Genomic DNA, 15,419 nt, shown 5'->3' with positions numbered 1-15,419 from the left:
CAGCTTCGGTTTCTAATATGCAACAAAACAAAAACAACATGACAGCCAGAGGACGAACTGAGGGGCTGCACCAACGCCCAGTAAAGGATCGATGAGGGTTGTTCTGATAGTGAAATATGCAAAGGAGACCAGAATAAAATAATATGGAGCTGTAAAGAGGCATCAACAGCTTCCTTTTTAACCTGTCGAGTTTGCATTGAGCTTTGTTTCCTTCTTTGGCTGTTTAAGTAGCAGTGATGTTTACACTACTGTGTGTGCTCTGCTAACAGCACACTGCCACGGCATTGATTTTTTAACCTGCTGGATTTCTTCATTTTTGTCCTTGTAAGTCCAGTTTTAAAAATCTAAATACATCATAAGCAGGTTTTTAGACTTTCACTGGACTTTTATTTAACTACTTTGGAAGTGCTGTGAAATCAGATTTAAAATAAATGGAAAATCTCCTAGATTTAGTTGACTCCATAAAATAACGTGCAGAAAAAGCATGAAATTATCATATTGATGTCAGGTATTACAGATTTGTAACTTTTGTTGAGCCACCGTAAAAACTCATGCATCAGCAAAGCATCTGGCAGACGTTTGATAGATTTTGGACATAAAATCGAAGACTAAAATGCGATTGCAGCTAGAAATGAGCAGCAGATGGGGAAACCTAAAAAGATGCACGGTACAATCCAGTGTTTGGTCTGCAAATCCTAACTTTCGACTGAACAAAACGTAGACCTCTGAAATCATCATTGTACAGGTGATGAGATACTATATATGTTTGTTTCGTCGATTCTTGAGTACACACTTTGAATTATAGATATAACTGACTGAAAACACGATATATAATGAATAAGCTGTAATGAGATTCAAAACATCTAAAGTTATATATAGTTATATATAGCTAAAGGTGATAGAAGTAATTTTTTAAGTCAACTAGTCTCCATGTTCTTTGTTCCAGTGGATAAAAGTCAGCATGTGTGTTTGATTTAGAGGAAGCAGCGTGAGTGCAACCTTACTTTTAGGGTCTGCAGTGTTTGTGTGGGATGCATAAATATACTGTGATCATACACTGCACAGCTGGTCTAACTGTAGATATAAATTACAAATTGTTCCTCTAAGACCTCTTGAAGAGCCGTAGACACTCTGAACAGCTGTTTGCTGCAGCAGAAAATGTTGCTTTAAGTGCTAAAACTCTTTTAGTGTGTGCAAACACTTTTGGGATTACAGACATAAAGGTGGAGGGGGACGAGCAGTTGCGAGAATCTTCAGACTGCCTGTCACAGAGCGAGAGAATACACTACAAGCTTTGGCAATCAAGCTACACTATCAAAAGAACACATAATCATATAGCCGGCAAGCAACAAATCCCATGAGCACCAGCGTACAAACAAAGGCTGCAGGAGTCTATGATCAAGTCTAGCACATGATATAAGCCTGGACAAAAACATGCCATGTGATAGCATTTAATACAAAGGAAAGATGTGTTTGATTTTGCACAATTTCTAGACAAGCAATTATATTAAAACCAATCTGGAGAATTGAAAATGTTAATTAATTCATTCAAAATGTCAAATTTACTTCAGTTGTATCCAGAGCACGATTAAACTCCATATTCCTAATAAGCATTCCTGTACTTGATTCAGGTTTGTCCAAATGTGATTCTGTAACAGAGCACAGCGCCTGACAGGAATCTCTTTCCTGGATCTCCACAGCCTTTAGGTGCTGCAGCTCAGCGTCTGACGCAAGCCAGAGTAAAACCTCAGAACACCTGAGGCATGCACGGAGGGGACGCGCCTCTCTTTTTGCACCTGGAGGCTGAGCAGCATCACAGGATGAGACAAGCAAACAAAAACAAATCATCTGCAGGCACATTTTATTCAGAAAACTGCAGTAAGCTGAATTCATTGTCCAGAATAGTTCTAACACAGTTTGGAAATAAGGTAATTAAAATGTACAGGAAATGCCTGTGATGGAGGAAGTGAAGTTTTATATAATGCCTCATTGCTCAGTCTTCCAGCCCTGTGCCAGTCCAATAACTCATTAGCTGGCTCTATAGTAAGTAGTAAAAAATGTAAAAAGCTCAGATTTACTGTACTGCTCTATAAGGAGCTCTGCACACACATGAATAAATTAGCATTATTAAAAATACAGAAGAGTAGGTGTTCTTAATGGAGGGGTGATGACGTGTGTGGGTGTGCATTGCTCTCCTATCAAACGAATACGTTCCTCCTCTTTGAAATGCTCGCAGGCGTGACTGGGAGCCCCCACGAATGGATCTGTGCCAATCTTCATCTCTCTAATGAGGAAAACGTCAACTCACTCGCAGAGACCGATATCACAAACAAGGCGGCGCGCGCCTTTCTAAAGCCTCTCGTCGAGTCAACCTCAGAACAGCACTGTCTCTTGAAAGAAATCTGGAGAAAGCATGTGACGGTGGGCTGCACTAATCCTAACGGTAAATACAATAACTCTGCCAGCAGAAGCTGATTAACGCCAAACAGCCACTGTAATTATCACATTAGCATATTGTAATCTCGCAAATTACCATGAAAATCACCATGACAGCTTTCTTTTCTCTCTCTCCTCCACCGGGGAGCTCAGGGGACGATTTAATTGCTGAGAATTCCTTTTTTAACGAAAAAAAAAAGAACAAAACAAGAAAACATTGACACTAATCACGAGACTAATCCTCGGGACGGGCGGGGGATTTTATACGTATCATGATAACAGAGGAAGCGCACAGTCACGCATGGGAGCTACTTTAGTCGAGAAACATTTTTGCAGCCCTGCATTCATTATTCATTAAAATGATAGAAGGAGCAAGTGGAGGCTTAATGTGAGCATCCTGGAAGCGCCAGTAACACAAACACCACACAGACAACACACACACGCTCTTATAGTCCAGCGAACCATAGCTGTGTGCATTGCAGTGATTCACACACACATCTTTCCGTCCCACAGCTAATGCAGTGAGCATGTTCACTGAGTGCACGCAGGAAGTGATGACATATTTAAAAGGAACCAGGTGGCCCCATAATAGCACACTCAGAGCCAACACACAGACACACACTCAGGCCCACTGGCGGACTGAAAGGACCACAGGAGGAGCTCGATATGGGACTGTGGAGGAGTGCTAAAACACTTCCTCCTCCTTTCATATTTTCACCCCATCCGGCTCCTTTATACTCCTTCATCTGCATCACGGCGCTTCCAAATAATGCCGTCCCTGGTGAGTTCAGGCCTGTGGTTCTACGTGAATCACGTTCGCCCCATGTTCATTAACAGGTGTTGTTGGATGATTCCATTTGCGGCCACTCGTCTGTGTATGAGTGCACAAACGTGTGGGTGAGGTGGGAGACGCCCTGCTTGGATGATCTGCTGTATGATTTATTTATTTATTTTTTCAACTCACTGGAAGGTATCGCCTCTCGTTATCTTCCAATTATACACTTCCTGTGTGAGTGGGTGAGACGGGCGAGCACTGAGGTGGAAAACTGAAAAACGCTTATGGATGTACATTTAACCTAAAGGCCTCCTCGGCTTATTTCTTCACTGAAAGGCTACAGTTGAACTCTGAGTCTCTCAAAGTTTTTGTGCAACGATGCAGCTAATGCGTTTGGAGTAGGCTTTGTGCCCTGCTATGAAAAATATAAATATAGTCCTTCTGCACAGCACATCTCAGCTTTCAGTGGCTACAGTGAGGTTACAGATGAAAATCTGGGCCAATGTAGATAGAAATGTTTAAAATAATCATTTGGGTGATAGCTAATGTCAATATTTCTGGCATGTTTTATTTTATTTTACACTCTTTTTAGAGAAACACTTTTTTAAATTACCTTTTAAAGCCGTTCAATCAATCATTTTGTGAGCACAAACTCGATGACAAGAGATGAATATCAGCTACTGACACTAGACGCAAATATTCAGCTAATACATCAGTGCATCGTTGACCACAGTCATGTTGAAAGCTTTACTCCCAAGTCTGTGATATGCTCAACTAACAACAGACAGCACTCCCTGCAAGTCTTACCTCAGTTCGAGGCTTTCAAAAATCCCTTGTGACCATTTAAGTATTTCCCTCTTTTCAAATTGGCTACAACTATGAGACAATGAGAGGTTTGTGCTCACATTGTTCCCTGATTGATGCTAACATGCGACTTCCACACCGTTAGAAAGGCATCACATACTCGAATTATTGGCCAAGCATTTTGGGGGAGGAAACAAAAAGTAAAAGCTGATTTTTCTAATCTTTTTCACTTCTGTTAGAAAGAGAAAAAAATGCATCTATGCTTTAATGAAAGTGAGTATTTCAGCAGCTCCTCTTTCTCTTTGATTCATCAAAAACTAATTTAAAGCTCATTTATTGATAATTTTTTAAAGTAGTGGGGAAAAATACTTAAAAATATGGTTAATGCGTTAAACTTGCAGCGACTTTTGGAAAAGGGAATAATATTTAAATTAATAAAAATAAATAAAATCCAAACTATGAGCCAGGTTACCTTCAGGGTTTTTGCAAGTCTATTATGTTGATTAGTCCCAGCAATCCACCGGATATTTATTCCCTTGCATATAACAGCTAAAATCATAATTGGTCATTAAACAACAGGAAACCTTGCACCACTTTTAAGGTTCACGTGATCCTTCAAGAAATTTTGTTCTAAAGTGATGAGTTTGTTGCTTTTTGGTCCCCCAACGTCCAACTGAATGGGGCACTTTTGCCTTTAGGCACTTTCCAGTAGAGCGGTTCAATCTGAATCACTCAAAAACAAGATTTTTGGAGGATTTTTGATTTAGACTAAGCGGTTTGTGAAGGAACCTGTGTGATGCTACACCAAATGAGAATTGTGATTTTAGCCTTGGACTCGACCTGAGCAAACTTTGACAGAAAAGAGCAGGAGAAGCAAAGAAGGAGCAAAGGATGGAGAAACACTTGTGACGAGCGTTGCGGCGACTCAGCAGTTTGGCTGCTGCCTTTGCCTTCACTTTAACGGGTAACGCAGCACGCACAGCAGCTCTTCTTTACTCTCGCTCTGCCTACTGCTCTGTACTGTTCATCCTGTACCTCCCCTCCCTCTCCTTCTCCTCTCCAGCTAATCTACAGTCTGGCTGAAACTTCTCCATGAATAATTGAGATGAATGACAGCACCATCTCATTACGAATTCACATAACACGCCATAGCCGGAGAGAGAAAGAGAGAGAAAAAAACGTAATAAAAAGATGAAGCACTGAGAGGACTGGGGCTGGTAGTGCTGTGTGTGTGCGTGCGTGCGTGCGTGCGTGCGTGCGTGTGTTTGTGCGTGTGTGTGTGGAGAGGATTGGGGATGAAACCAAAACTCAATCATTTAGATCCAGCTGCCTATTTGATTGGCTGCATCACAGCACTGAAGACATCTTGGATTTTTATTAGAAAGGGTTCCAGCTGCGAATCACGAGTCGACTCTCGGTGACACCAATTAGTCCTTTATAAATGCTGTATACATATGTGAGTGTGTGCTCAGTGTGACTGTAATCGGATGAATCACCCAGTTTGCTGCTAATAACTCTTAAATACCAGCACATCATTTTGCCCTGTTTGCTCGCACACTGTGTCTGCATGTGCTTGTATGACTCAGCTCATTCGTTAAGTCTTTTTCCCCCAATTACCACCCTGCTACTAACTCATTCACGCTGTGCATTTTTGCCTCACCTCCAGCTCCTGCTCTCTCTGCAGGGCAAACTGTTTGAACGACTTGACGATGATTCCCGCGTTGGAGCAGTCGTACACAAAAATGGACGGGCTCCCCATCCACGTCTGCAGGTCGTAGATGGACAGCGGGATGTACTGGGTGTAGTTCTGAGGAAAGAGAAGGCAGGAGGGGATAACGTCAGAGTGAGGAATTGGAGAGAGAGGTGCATCATGTTATTGCTGATAACTCACTTTTATAGATTTGTGTTTAATTATTAAGCAGTCATCTGTTTGATGAAGAGTGCGAGCAGAAGAGCGAGAAAAAGAGAAAACTGGAGTGAGGCAGAGGAAAAATGAGGACGATGGGAACACAGACCGAGGAATATAAATCTAATACCCATGGTGCAATAAAGGTGCTCTCCCCTAAACTTATTGGAAAATTTGGTTCTTCACACCTTCCGTGATGCCCGTGTCCACATCAAATCCCCCACTGATGTCCTGTTACAGCAGCCAGCGACACTGCAGCTTCATTTTATAGGATAAGGAATACCGAATAAAATGTGAAAGAAAGAGGGAGAGGACATTAGGCCCGAGGGTACACTGAGGACGTGGAGCCAAACGCTAGCGCTCGACAGCAGCGGTGCATCATTGTAAGTGGGTGCTTACTTACAGGACAAGATGATGAACAACTCCAGATTTTATATCTGATTCCCCAAAGTCAGCGAGTCTGTCCGCATCAGTGCGATGCTGAGATCACAGCAACCAGGTGAGATTTGATTTAATGTCTGGTTGTCAAGTTATTTTCTGACCGCAAGAATGTTCCAAGAAACTGAAAACATCTTTTTTTTTTACCTGCATTTTAGCCACAGGAGCCTCAGTCCACTCTAAGCTTCTAGGTGAACACTTCAGGAGTTACGACTCCAAAGTGCTTCTGTGACACAGGCTGACTGCCAGCAGTATCATACTGACTGATCCAAAACAAGTATATTAGCTACTAAGATGCATGCAGTATCTACTTATACCTTTAGAGACAAATTCACGGTTTCTGTCTTTGTGCAGAAACTTTTAAAAGCACTACAATAACCTGTGGGATATGTGGACTCCTTCATTTACAACAAATGACTGGACTACATCAAAGTACATTTTTCCTGTACCTGTGGTGCGTGACAGAGAGCCACTTTGCACTGGAAAAACAAACACAATCGTCACTCATCATCTGGACCAACTGCCAGATGTTGCTCTGTGCGCCTTTGTCTAATTCCTGAAAATAAACATCAGTGTTTCTAAATGAACGATCTCCAGCACCTATTGCCAAAGCACAAGCATGAAATGACATAACGGGATGTTTAAAGACTGATATAGAAATGCTGAGGACACTCCACGGGTACATAGGAGGATGATCTTGAATGGGAGATCACTCAAAATTAAATCATGTATAGCCTTTTGATTTTCACAGGCACGTTCCTGAAACTTTCCAATCGCACCTCACTCATCTTATTGGGTCCAAAAATGAACTGCCTATAGATTAAGATGCAAATGGCCTGTCTGGTTACTTGTGAATAAAGTTGAAGCAATGCAGGGATTATGAGCTCTGCTGGAGACTAAACAGCATTACTCCAATGAAAGCATGTGGAAACATGTTTATTTTACTTGGCTTTGGTTTAGTGCACGTGTAAGCACAGCCTGTGACATTTCAGCGACAAATAATCAAGTCGTCCTTGGAAATGACAGCAGTAAACAGCTAACACCATCATGGCTTGTGAACGTGAGAGTGTAGGTCTGATTAGAAAAATCTGTGAAGGCCCGATATCGTCTGTGCATGTGTGGTACCTTATTAAAAACCCAGATCTCTCCATTGACAGTAGGTCGTGGCACGCCGTGGCCGTTGTAGTGGAAGAGGACCCGTTCTTCCTTGGCATTGCGTCTGAGTGACGTGCACAGTTTCTTCACTTCATCCACCGTGGGGTCCAGACTCTGCTTGTAACGGGCCTGAAAGAGGAAGGAAGAAAAGATGTCACAATGATTGATGCTTTAGTCACATTGGGAACAAGGACACTGCTGCTCTGCGTTTTGTTTCGGGCAGGGAGATGTGCTGCATTTATTTATTTTTTCTTTCCTTTGCAGTTCAGTAGTCCTGCGTCAGTCTAACTTTCTTTGTTTTCCTTTTCTTTGATTCAGCAGCACTCACAGGCCCTTGGTTTTGAACAAATAAACAACCACATTTTGGTTATACGTCGTTTCCTCCACCTTAGCTTAGCTGGGAAGTAAAAAAAAAAAATCTGCTTTTGGTGTATGAAGCACTTATCGGTCTGTTCTGAATATATATATATATATATATATATATATATATATATATATATATATATATATATCTGACTGCATCAATTTTTTACAGCGTGTCCCAGCACAGGACACTTCTTTAAATTCTCTCCATATCAGGCGACGGAGCAGTATGGCAGCTGATGTGCAGGTTGGACTTCAGAATAATCTTGCAGAACATTTTCAGTCTAGCTTTAAACTGTGCAGGAATGTGGGGGGATAATGTGCGCCTGTAATGTCCAAAACAAGTTTTATTGATGCATCTTTCTGTGAAGCACTTTGAGTTGCATCGTTATGGGACTGTGGTCTATAAATAACCTTTTGAGATCTGTTGACTGATGTTTCAGGAAGGATGAACTCCAAGTTCACTACTCTGCTTTATTCCATCAGTGAGAGTGGCTACGATTGGAAATTATTTTCTATGTGAAACATAAACCAAGAAAACAAACCAAACAAGAAGCACTCAGAGAGCACAAACCTCCGCCAAGGCAGCGTCATCTCTGTGCAGTATTTGCTTTTAAGGCAACAGAAGTTTATTTTCTTTGTTTTTTAAACATATTTTAAGTACTTATGTTAGTAGTGCAGTAAAAACAAGTGCAAAGTGCAGGCTTTTCCTATTTGCCCTGTTAAACCCCGTTTTAATATACAATTACTTCATTTTAAGTTTTTATTATTTTCCCTTAAAGTGGATGTAGTTCATGTGTGGCAGTTATTTATTTAAACAGTTATAACCTGTTACTGTAATGTACATAACAAAGCTATAAGAAAATTAATCAACTACACTCCTGTAACCCATTGTCATTTAAATAGCTACATGTAGCATTATTTTCACTTTGACCTTTGGCTCTACTTACCTTAAAGGAGAGCAATATATTAGCCAATAAATCATTATGATGACCTTGACGGGCTTGAGACAAATTTCTATTGTTTATTAACATGACCTCACTTTACACCCCTACAAAGTTTTATCGAAGTTTTATTCATTCAAAACTTTTCAAGCTTTTCAAGACAGAATGACACACACACATGCAAGCACCACCAAAACCTTAACCTCGTTGTTGGAAGTTAATTTGGATTCCTAATAATAATAATAATAATAATGATGATACAGTAGACTGAAGGTTTACAGAAGGACTGACGAATCCACTTATCCAAAAATACTGGCAGCTGCCAGTGCAACCCCTGAGTAAATGTTATAAAATCGAACATAATATATGATATCTTTCGTGTTATCGTTTTCACAAGCATATCACCGATTTTGGGGCTCATCCGAGATTTTTAGTAGATGCACCTACTGCATGGTATGGTTTTAGTGCACAAGTGCATTGAATCAAGAAAATTAAATGAAATTCAGTTTTATTTATATAGCACCAACTCGCAAAATCAGTCCCCTCAAGGCTTACATACTTAAACAGAAGCTTACTTGTGTTCATTTTAATTAGAGATATTTTTATGATCAACAACTAGGAAACAGGATGAGAACCAAACTGTTCAAGGACAATGTGTCTTACACGGTAGTCAGGTTTAGACTTTTAGTAATAATTATCGAAAATGAACTGAACTCCATGTAACTAAGAAGTAAAGACGCCATGTTTCATGTTCAAGCGCTCTGAAAGGGAGAGGAACACTGGAGAAATGTAAATCGCAGAAGGAACTGAGATTATCGGAATTGGTTACTTTGGGAGAGTTTAAGTCTATTTTAAAGGAACGAGAGAGTGGCTCTTTTACTCAGTGTGATTGTTTTTAATGTACTCTTGGTTTGATCTGCTGTTGTATATTTTGCACATGTTGTTATGGGATATTGTATTCGTTTTGAACGTTGTATATTTATGTGGTATGCGTATTTTGACTTTTGTTGTCATGATGCCAGGTCTCTCTTGAAAATGAGATTTTTAATCTCAATGAGATTTTTTACCTGGATAAATAAAGGACAAATAAAAGGAACTCTGCAGAGCTCACAAGGGCGCAAGCTATTAAGATCAACTTCCTTTTTCAACAAAGTAGATGACCTTGAGTCCACACTTCAAAGTCCACATTCTCCACCGCAACTTCATATTCATTTAAAAGTGCAGGAAGTCTTTCTTTCATTTCATAAATCTGCAGTTTGAGTGTTTCTCTATGTATATTGTGCAGTCTTTTCGCTTTCCTCTCAGACACAGAAACATGTTATAAAAAGGAAAAAAGAAACTGGAAAAATCACACTGGATAGTATTTATCATTTTAACTGAAAACAAATCAGTGAACAGTGGACGAGTGAAGAAAAAAGGATGGATATTATTCTGCAATCATCTGATTTCAGAAAATCATTTGGTCCTCAGCAAGATTATTTAAATACAACCTCAGATGACTTATTATGGGATGCCATTATTTAATGAAAACTAAGCCAAAACGCAAAAGCAAGCGACTACGAACTCCAATGGTTCAGTAGCTTTTAGAGCCACCTTTAACAGCAATAACTTGAAATAACTGTTTTCTGTAATGACTATCAGTCCCTCACATTCCTGCAGATGAACTTTTACCCACTCTTCTTTATAGCACTGCTTCAGTTCATTGAGGTTTTTGGATATTCATTTATGCTAAGCTCTCTTAACGTCCTGCCACAGCAATTTAATCAAGTTGAAGTCTGGACTTTGACTCTGATTCGTTTCTTTTTCAGTCATTTTGTTGAAGATTTAATGCTCTGCTTGTGATCTGTGCTATGCTGTGGCATGAGCTAATTTCATCCAAGCTTTAGCTGTCAGAGAGATTACATTTGACTCTAGAATATATTGGTATACAGAGGAATTCATGGTTGACTCAATTTTAGCAAAATGCTCAAGTCCTGTGGTTGCAGAGCCAGTCCAAATCACCACCTCTTCACCACCAAATATGACTGTTGGTATGAGGTGTTTGTGTCGATATGGTTTTTGACAAACTGTTCCAGAGGTCCTGTGGTTCCTTCAGATGCAACTTTGCAAACCTAAGCCATGTTACAAATGTTCTTTTTAGAGAGAAGATGCTTTGTCCTGGGAAACCTTCCAATATTAATGGCAGACTGGTGGCTATCAGGTGCCAAAGCTGTTGATGGAGAACTAACATCAACAAGTGAATTGCCAGAAAAGCAAAATGAATCCACGAAAACCGAAGGGACTATTTTAGGTAACAGTGAGCCCAGCGGGGAGAGACTGTAATAACTACACGTGTTAGTAGATTTGCACGTGCTGTTTTGAAGAGGACACAAGCTGAACCTGAATGTTTTCTTCCATGTAAGAAAGACCATGTTCACATTTGAAAATACCAGACCAAAAATAAGGATCTGAATCAGCTGACAAGTGACTAACCAGCTGGCAGACCAAAGACAAGCATCCAAAACCATACTGACTCAGACAAAGGCGTTTTTGTTTTGCAAGAAGCCAAACGCCTAAGAGAAGTTTTCACATTTTATCGAACAATAATAATTTTAGCTAAACAAAAAAAAGTATGCACGAAGTGCAACGCTTATAGAAGTCTTGTGAAAAATGGTCTTAACACAGTGAATCACAGAAGCTACAAAAGCAAGTGCAATTTGTGAGCAAACAAGGAGGCTTTTACACTTCTGAGTGTGAACTTTAAACAAGCTGTTGATAGCAGTAAGTGTATGAAATATGACATATATAGTACCGGTTCTGGAAATCTCGCACAGCAGTCACAATAAGAAAACAAAAGCAGTAGATACAACTCACAAACAAAATAAAAGCAGAACACTGAGTTTGAGATGGTGTTGCTGCTGCTTCACTGCTGTCAACTTGTTTTTTTCTGCCACCTCTTGCTTACTTTAGACCACACTTCACTGGGCCGTGTCATTTTGCAGGAGCAAGCCAGCGTGAAGCTCATGCCTGTGCGGAAAAGGTACTCAAGAAACTTTAAAGGACTAACGGTAGGAGACAGAGGACATGTGCATTGTTGGCGCTCCTTCAGCTCATTAAGTGAAATGTTTGTGTGCATGCATGAAAGGACACAGAGGTGTCAACTAGTTATGCAACAGAAAAACACCCGTTTAGACCAGTCTGAATCATTATCACACTCACCAAGGTCCTTCTGTTACATAACCAACCAGCCGTTTATCAAACAGCCAAATGGCTTTGAATTAAAGAAGAAGTCACATTTCAACTTCAACTTCTGTGAAACTTACAGCTGACAAAACAAAAACCAAGACACAAAATCAGGGTTCATTTTACCAGCTCACTGATTTAAGATCCTCTTCATAGAGCAAAAAAAATAATACCATTTTTCAAAACAGACCTATATAGTAGTCTTCATTATATTCTTACAGTCTTTATTTTCATATTCCACTACTCATTCTGCCAGTTTTCTGTTTGGCCCCACAACACTAATGTCACTCCCTCAATTTGTCCCGTACACCAAGGCTACAACTTACCAAAGCATTAAGGGTTTGATCCCAACCTGGATTCATGGCTACATGTCAACCTCTCTCACTATCCATCCTGCAAAGTCGCTGTCTAATAAAAGTAAAAATAAAAACGCTACATTCATGCACTGATCGCCGCCTTTAAAATTCAGTGAGCAACCATTAAATTTTATTTTGCCTTCAGCATTAATCTGCAGCGCCTGATGCTTAAAAATAAATAGCCAAATCATTTCCCCCAATCACAAGATGCAACATGTATCTTAATCAACCAAATGTCATCCACCGAGATCAAAGAAACTGCAAAAAAAAAAATAACAGTACAGCTTTGCAGCCAATTTTGTACCCAACCCTGCAGCAGACTGATTATTTTACTTCCCAACACAAACGTCACTAACCATGTGAGATATGGGTTCTCCAACTTTAGGACACACCCTTCTAGGTACCACATTATTATTCCAGCTTCTAGTTTTTATCACAACTTTTATTCTTCAACCTGAATATTTTTAAACGTGTCAGAATCAGAAAAAAAAAGACTTTGTTACCATAAACACTCCCCCTCCATCAATACAAACTTTATTAATATTACAGTGCAACTTTAAGTTATTTTGTGCACCTCTCTGCTATAAGGGTGAGAAGCCCCAAAATTAGATAAATAGAAAATACTTACGAATTTCAGTATAAAAGCTCCACCAGAACTCCTGTTACTAAAACTCCTGCACTCTTCATGTACCAGGACAACAAGCAGATGTAGAATCACTGATTTATAGGTATCATGTAGGCTTCATTACTCATTGAACTATACAACTTATTTATGAACCTCTGTGTTTAAATGTTACAGCTGTGTGATTTTTAATTAAACGGCGCTGGATGGTGTAATCCCAGTTGGGAGCTGTGATTTGTACTCTTGATTTGCAGAATAAAATTACCACTTGCTCATTGTTCCGTCACATCATACAGCGGCCAGACTGAACAGACCTTCATCAAAGATGCCAACATTTCAACTTCCCGTATCTGGAAGAGTTTGCAGTGCGAGAGGAAAGCTTGCAGGCTGATTCAATTTGGGCATAATCAGATAAAAGCGTCTGAATGCCGAGAGGCGCAGCGCTCGCCCCGACGATATCAAGTGGTATCTGAATGGCTTAATGGCGTTAGTGAGGGAGCTGCAGTGATGGAGGTGCAGCGCCTGGAATCAGAACTCATAGTGGAAACTGGGGGAGGTGTGCAGAAAGGCGAGAGTGTTAGGTGGGACAAGTGTTTACACTTTTCTGTAGCTGTTATTTCACATGATTCCCAATTGTATTTAGATGCTTCAGCAAAGCTGCTGATTTACATTCATGACAGCTGAGCATTTAAAATTCAAGTGGCAGAAAGAGATTAAGACAAATTCATATGTATGAGGAAGACACCTAGGAGAGTCCATTTAAATATACCAATTACAGTTTTCCTGGAGAGGGAGACGCGAGTGTGCCTGTGCAAAGAAATGGACTCACTAACAGCCTTGACCTGAAGGGGGAGCTCCAGCTTCCTGTGAGGACAGACCGTCTCCAGAGGTTGAGACAAACTGCAGCTGTTCGCCTGTTGCTTCTCCACCTTTCACCACCGCTGCAAAACACTTCCACTATTTCCATCAAGGCTACAGGAAACAAACTCTTTGTAAAGGCGTGCGCTGTGCCAGCCCTGCTGCCATTCATCATCATGTCACCTCTTTAGAACAGGCAACCTTTTCAAAGCACCGTACGCATTCAGGATGAAGTTAAACACACACTGTTTAGCTGCAAGACTCAGTGAAGGATTCTGTGACAAATATCAGCATACTGTGCAGACAATAAAACAGGCAATGACTGCTGGGCACGGGTAAAACTCAGTCTGTGTGATCCATCATCATTAACACCGAAGCAACACAAAATTGTTTTTATAAAACAAATAAAATAAGAGAAATAAGAAATGTAATGTCTTTTACCCATTAAAGAAAAGACTTCTCATCTTTTCAAGCCCCAAATGAAAATCTAAATAAATAAAACAATTAAAGTAAAGGATGCATTAAGCCAGATGAAGGTGACAGCAGCAGCCACTTGTTGTCCGAGGGAGGAAATGAGCAAAGGCAACCTTTGTCCTCTCAACCACTAATCAGCATCTGAACATCAACAGCAGCCTTTTTAGAAGTGAAGTACGCCAAAGAAATATGGAGACTGAAGAGGAAACTAAAACAAGTGAGGAGTAGAAACATAAAAAACTGTTTGAAGGCATGGTATCCTCTCAATGTCTTTACCAACAAAAGTCACAGCTGCCAAACCTTCTTCTGATGTTCACGTCTTCTGCCTTCACTGATCATTATTATTTTTTAAATAAAAAGCTCTGATATTTACTATATAATCATCTATTCTCATTTATTAACAAAGAGCTATCTGCATTTATCGCTTTTACCAGCTGAAATGAGAAATGTTTCTGTAGGTAAATCAAGTATACTGTTTGGTCAAGCTCATCCACAATCCCAGCAGATCATCAGATGACTTGGCTCATACGTTTCTACGCATCAACCACCGACCGACGTGTGCGACCCCATCTTGTTATATTAAAACTGAATGAACGTTTGAATAAATCAATTTCATAGTCGTGTCTCCAAGATTTCAAGAATGTAGATTATTTAAAAAAAAAAAAAAAAAATAGGTGGGGTTAACCCATCTTTTTAAATATGTCAAATACATATTTCATCAGCATTTCATAACTGTGACTCATTTTCACATAAAGCTTGTAAACAATAATTAGGCCAACTTGATATAACGGCATCTCTGCCTCAGTCTTTGAATGTTTCACGTTTAGTTATTTATAAACCCGGCTCCTTGCAAACGTTAAAAATTAAACCTAATTAGATTTTCAATTGAATTCAAAATCATTCCAAATAATAAAGTCATATCTAACCCCACTGGGTTAGACTGAAACTACAGCTGTGTTGATTCATACGTAGCATAAGAGTATCGTTCCAGACACACACCAGTCCATTCATTCTCTCCCCCTCTCTCTCACTCACACACCAAGTTTAAAACCTGATGTCTAATGGA

The 15,419-nt window shown here is 40.0% G+C and overlaps 1 protein-coding gene across 5 annotated transcripts in view; it reads right to left on the bottom strand.

Moving 5' to 3' along the window:
• The window catches only part of rptor (regulatory associated protein of MTOR, complex 1), a 191,555-nt gene that overhangs the window by 117,597 nt on the left and 58,539 nt on the right, over nt 1–15,419 (bottom strand). For all 5 annotated transcript variants that reach the window (XM_063476950.1, XM_063476949.1, XM_063476951.1 and 2 more), the window contains 2 exons: nt 7,485–7,643; nt 5,676–5,822 (listed from right to left, as the gene is read on the bottom strand). In XM_063476950.1, coding sequence (XP_063333020.1) covers nt 5,676–5,822; nt 7,485–7,643 — 306 coding nt within the window. The remainder of the gene's footprint in view (nt 1–5,675; nt 5,823–7,484; nt 7,644–15,419) is intronic.

The sequence above is a fragment of the Pelmatolapia mariae genome, linkage group LG6, assembly GCF_036321145.2.
Source record: "Pelmatolapia mariae isolate MD_Pm_ZW linkage group LG6, Pm_UMD_F_2, whole genome shotgun sequence".
Lineage (NCBI taxonomy): Eukaryota > Metazoa > Chordata > Actinopteri > Cichliformes > Cichlidae > Pelmatolapia > Pelmatolapia mariae.
This window is presented reverse-complemented; position numbering and strand designations above follow the sequence as displayed.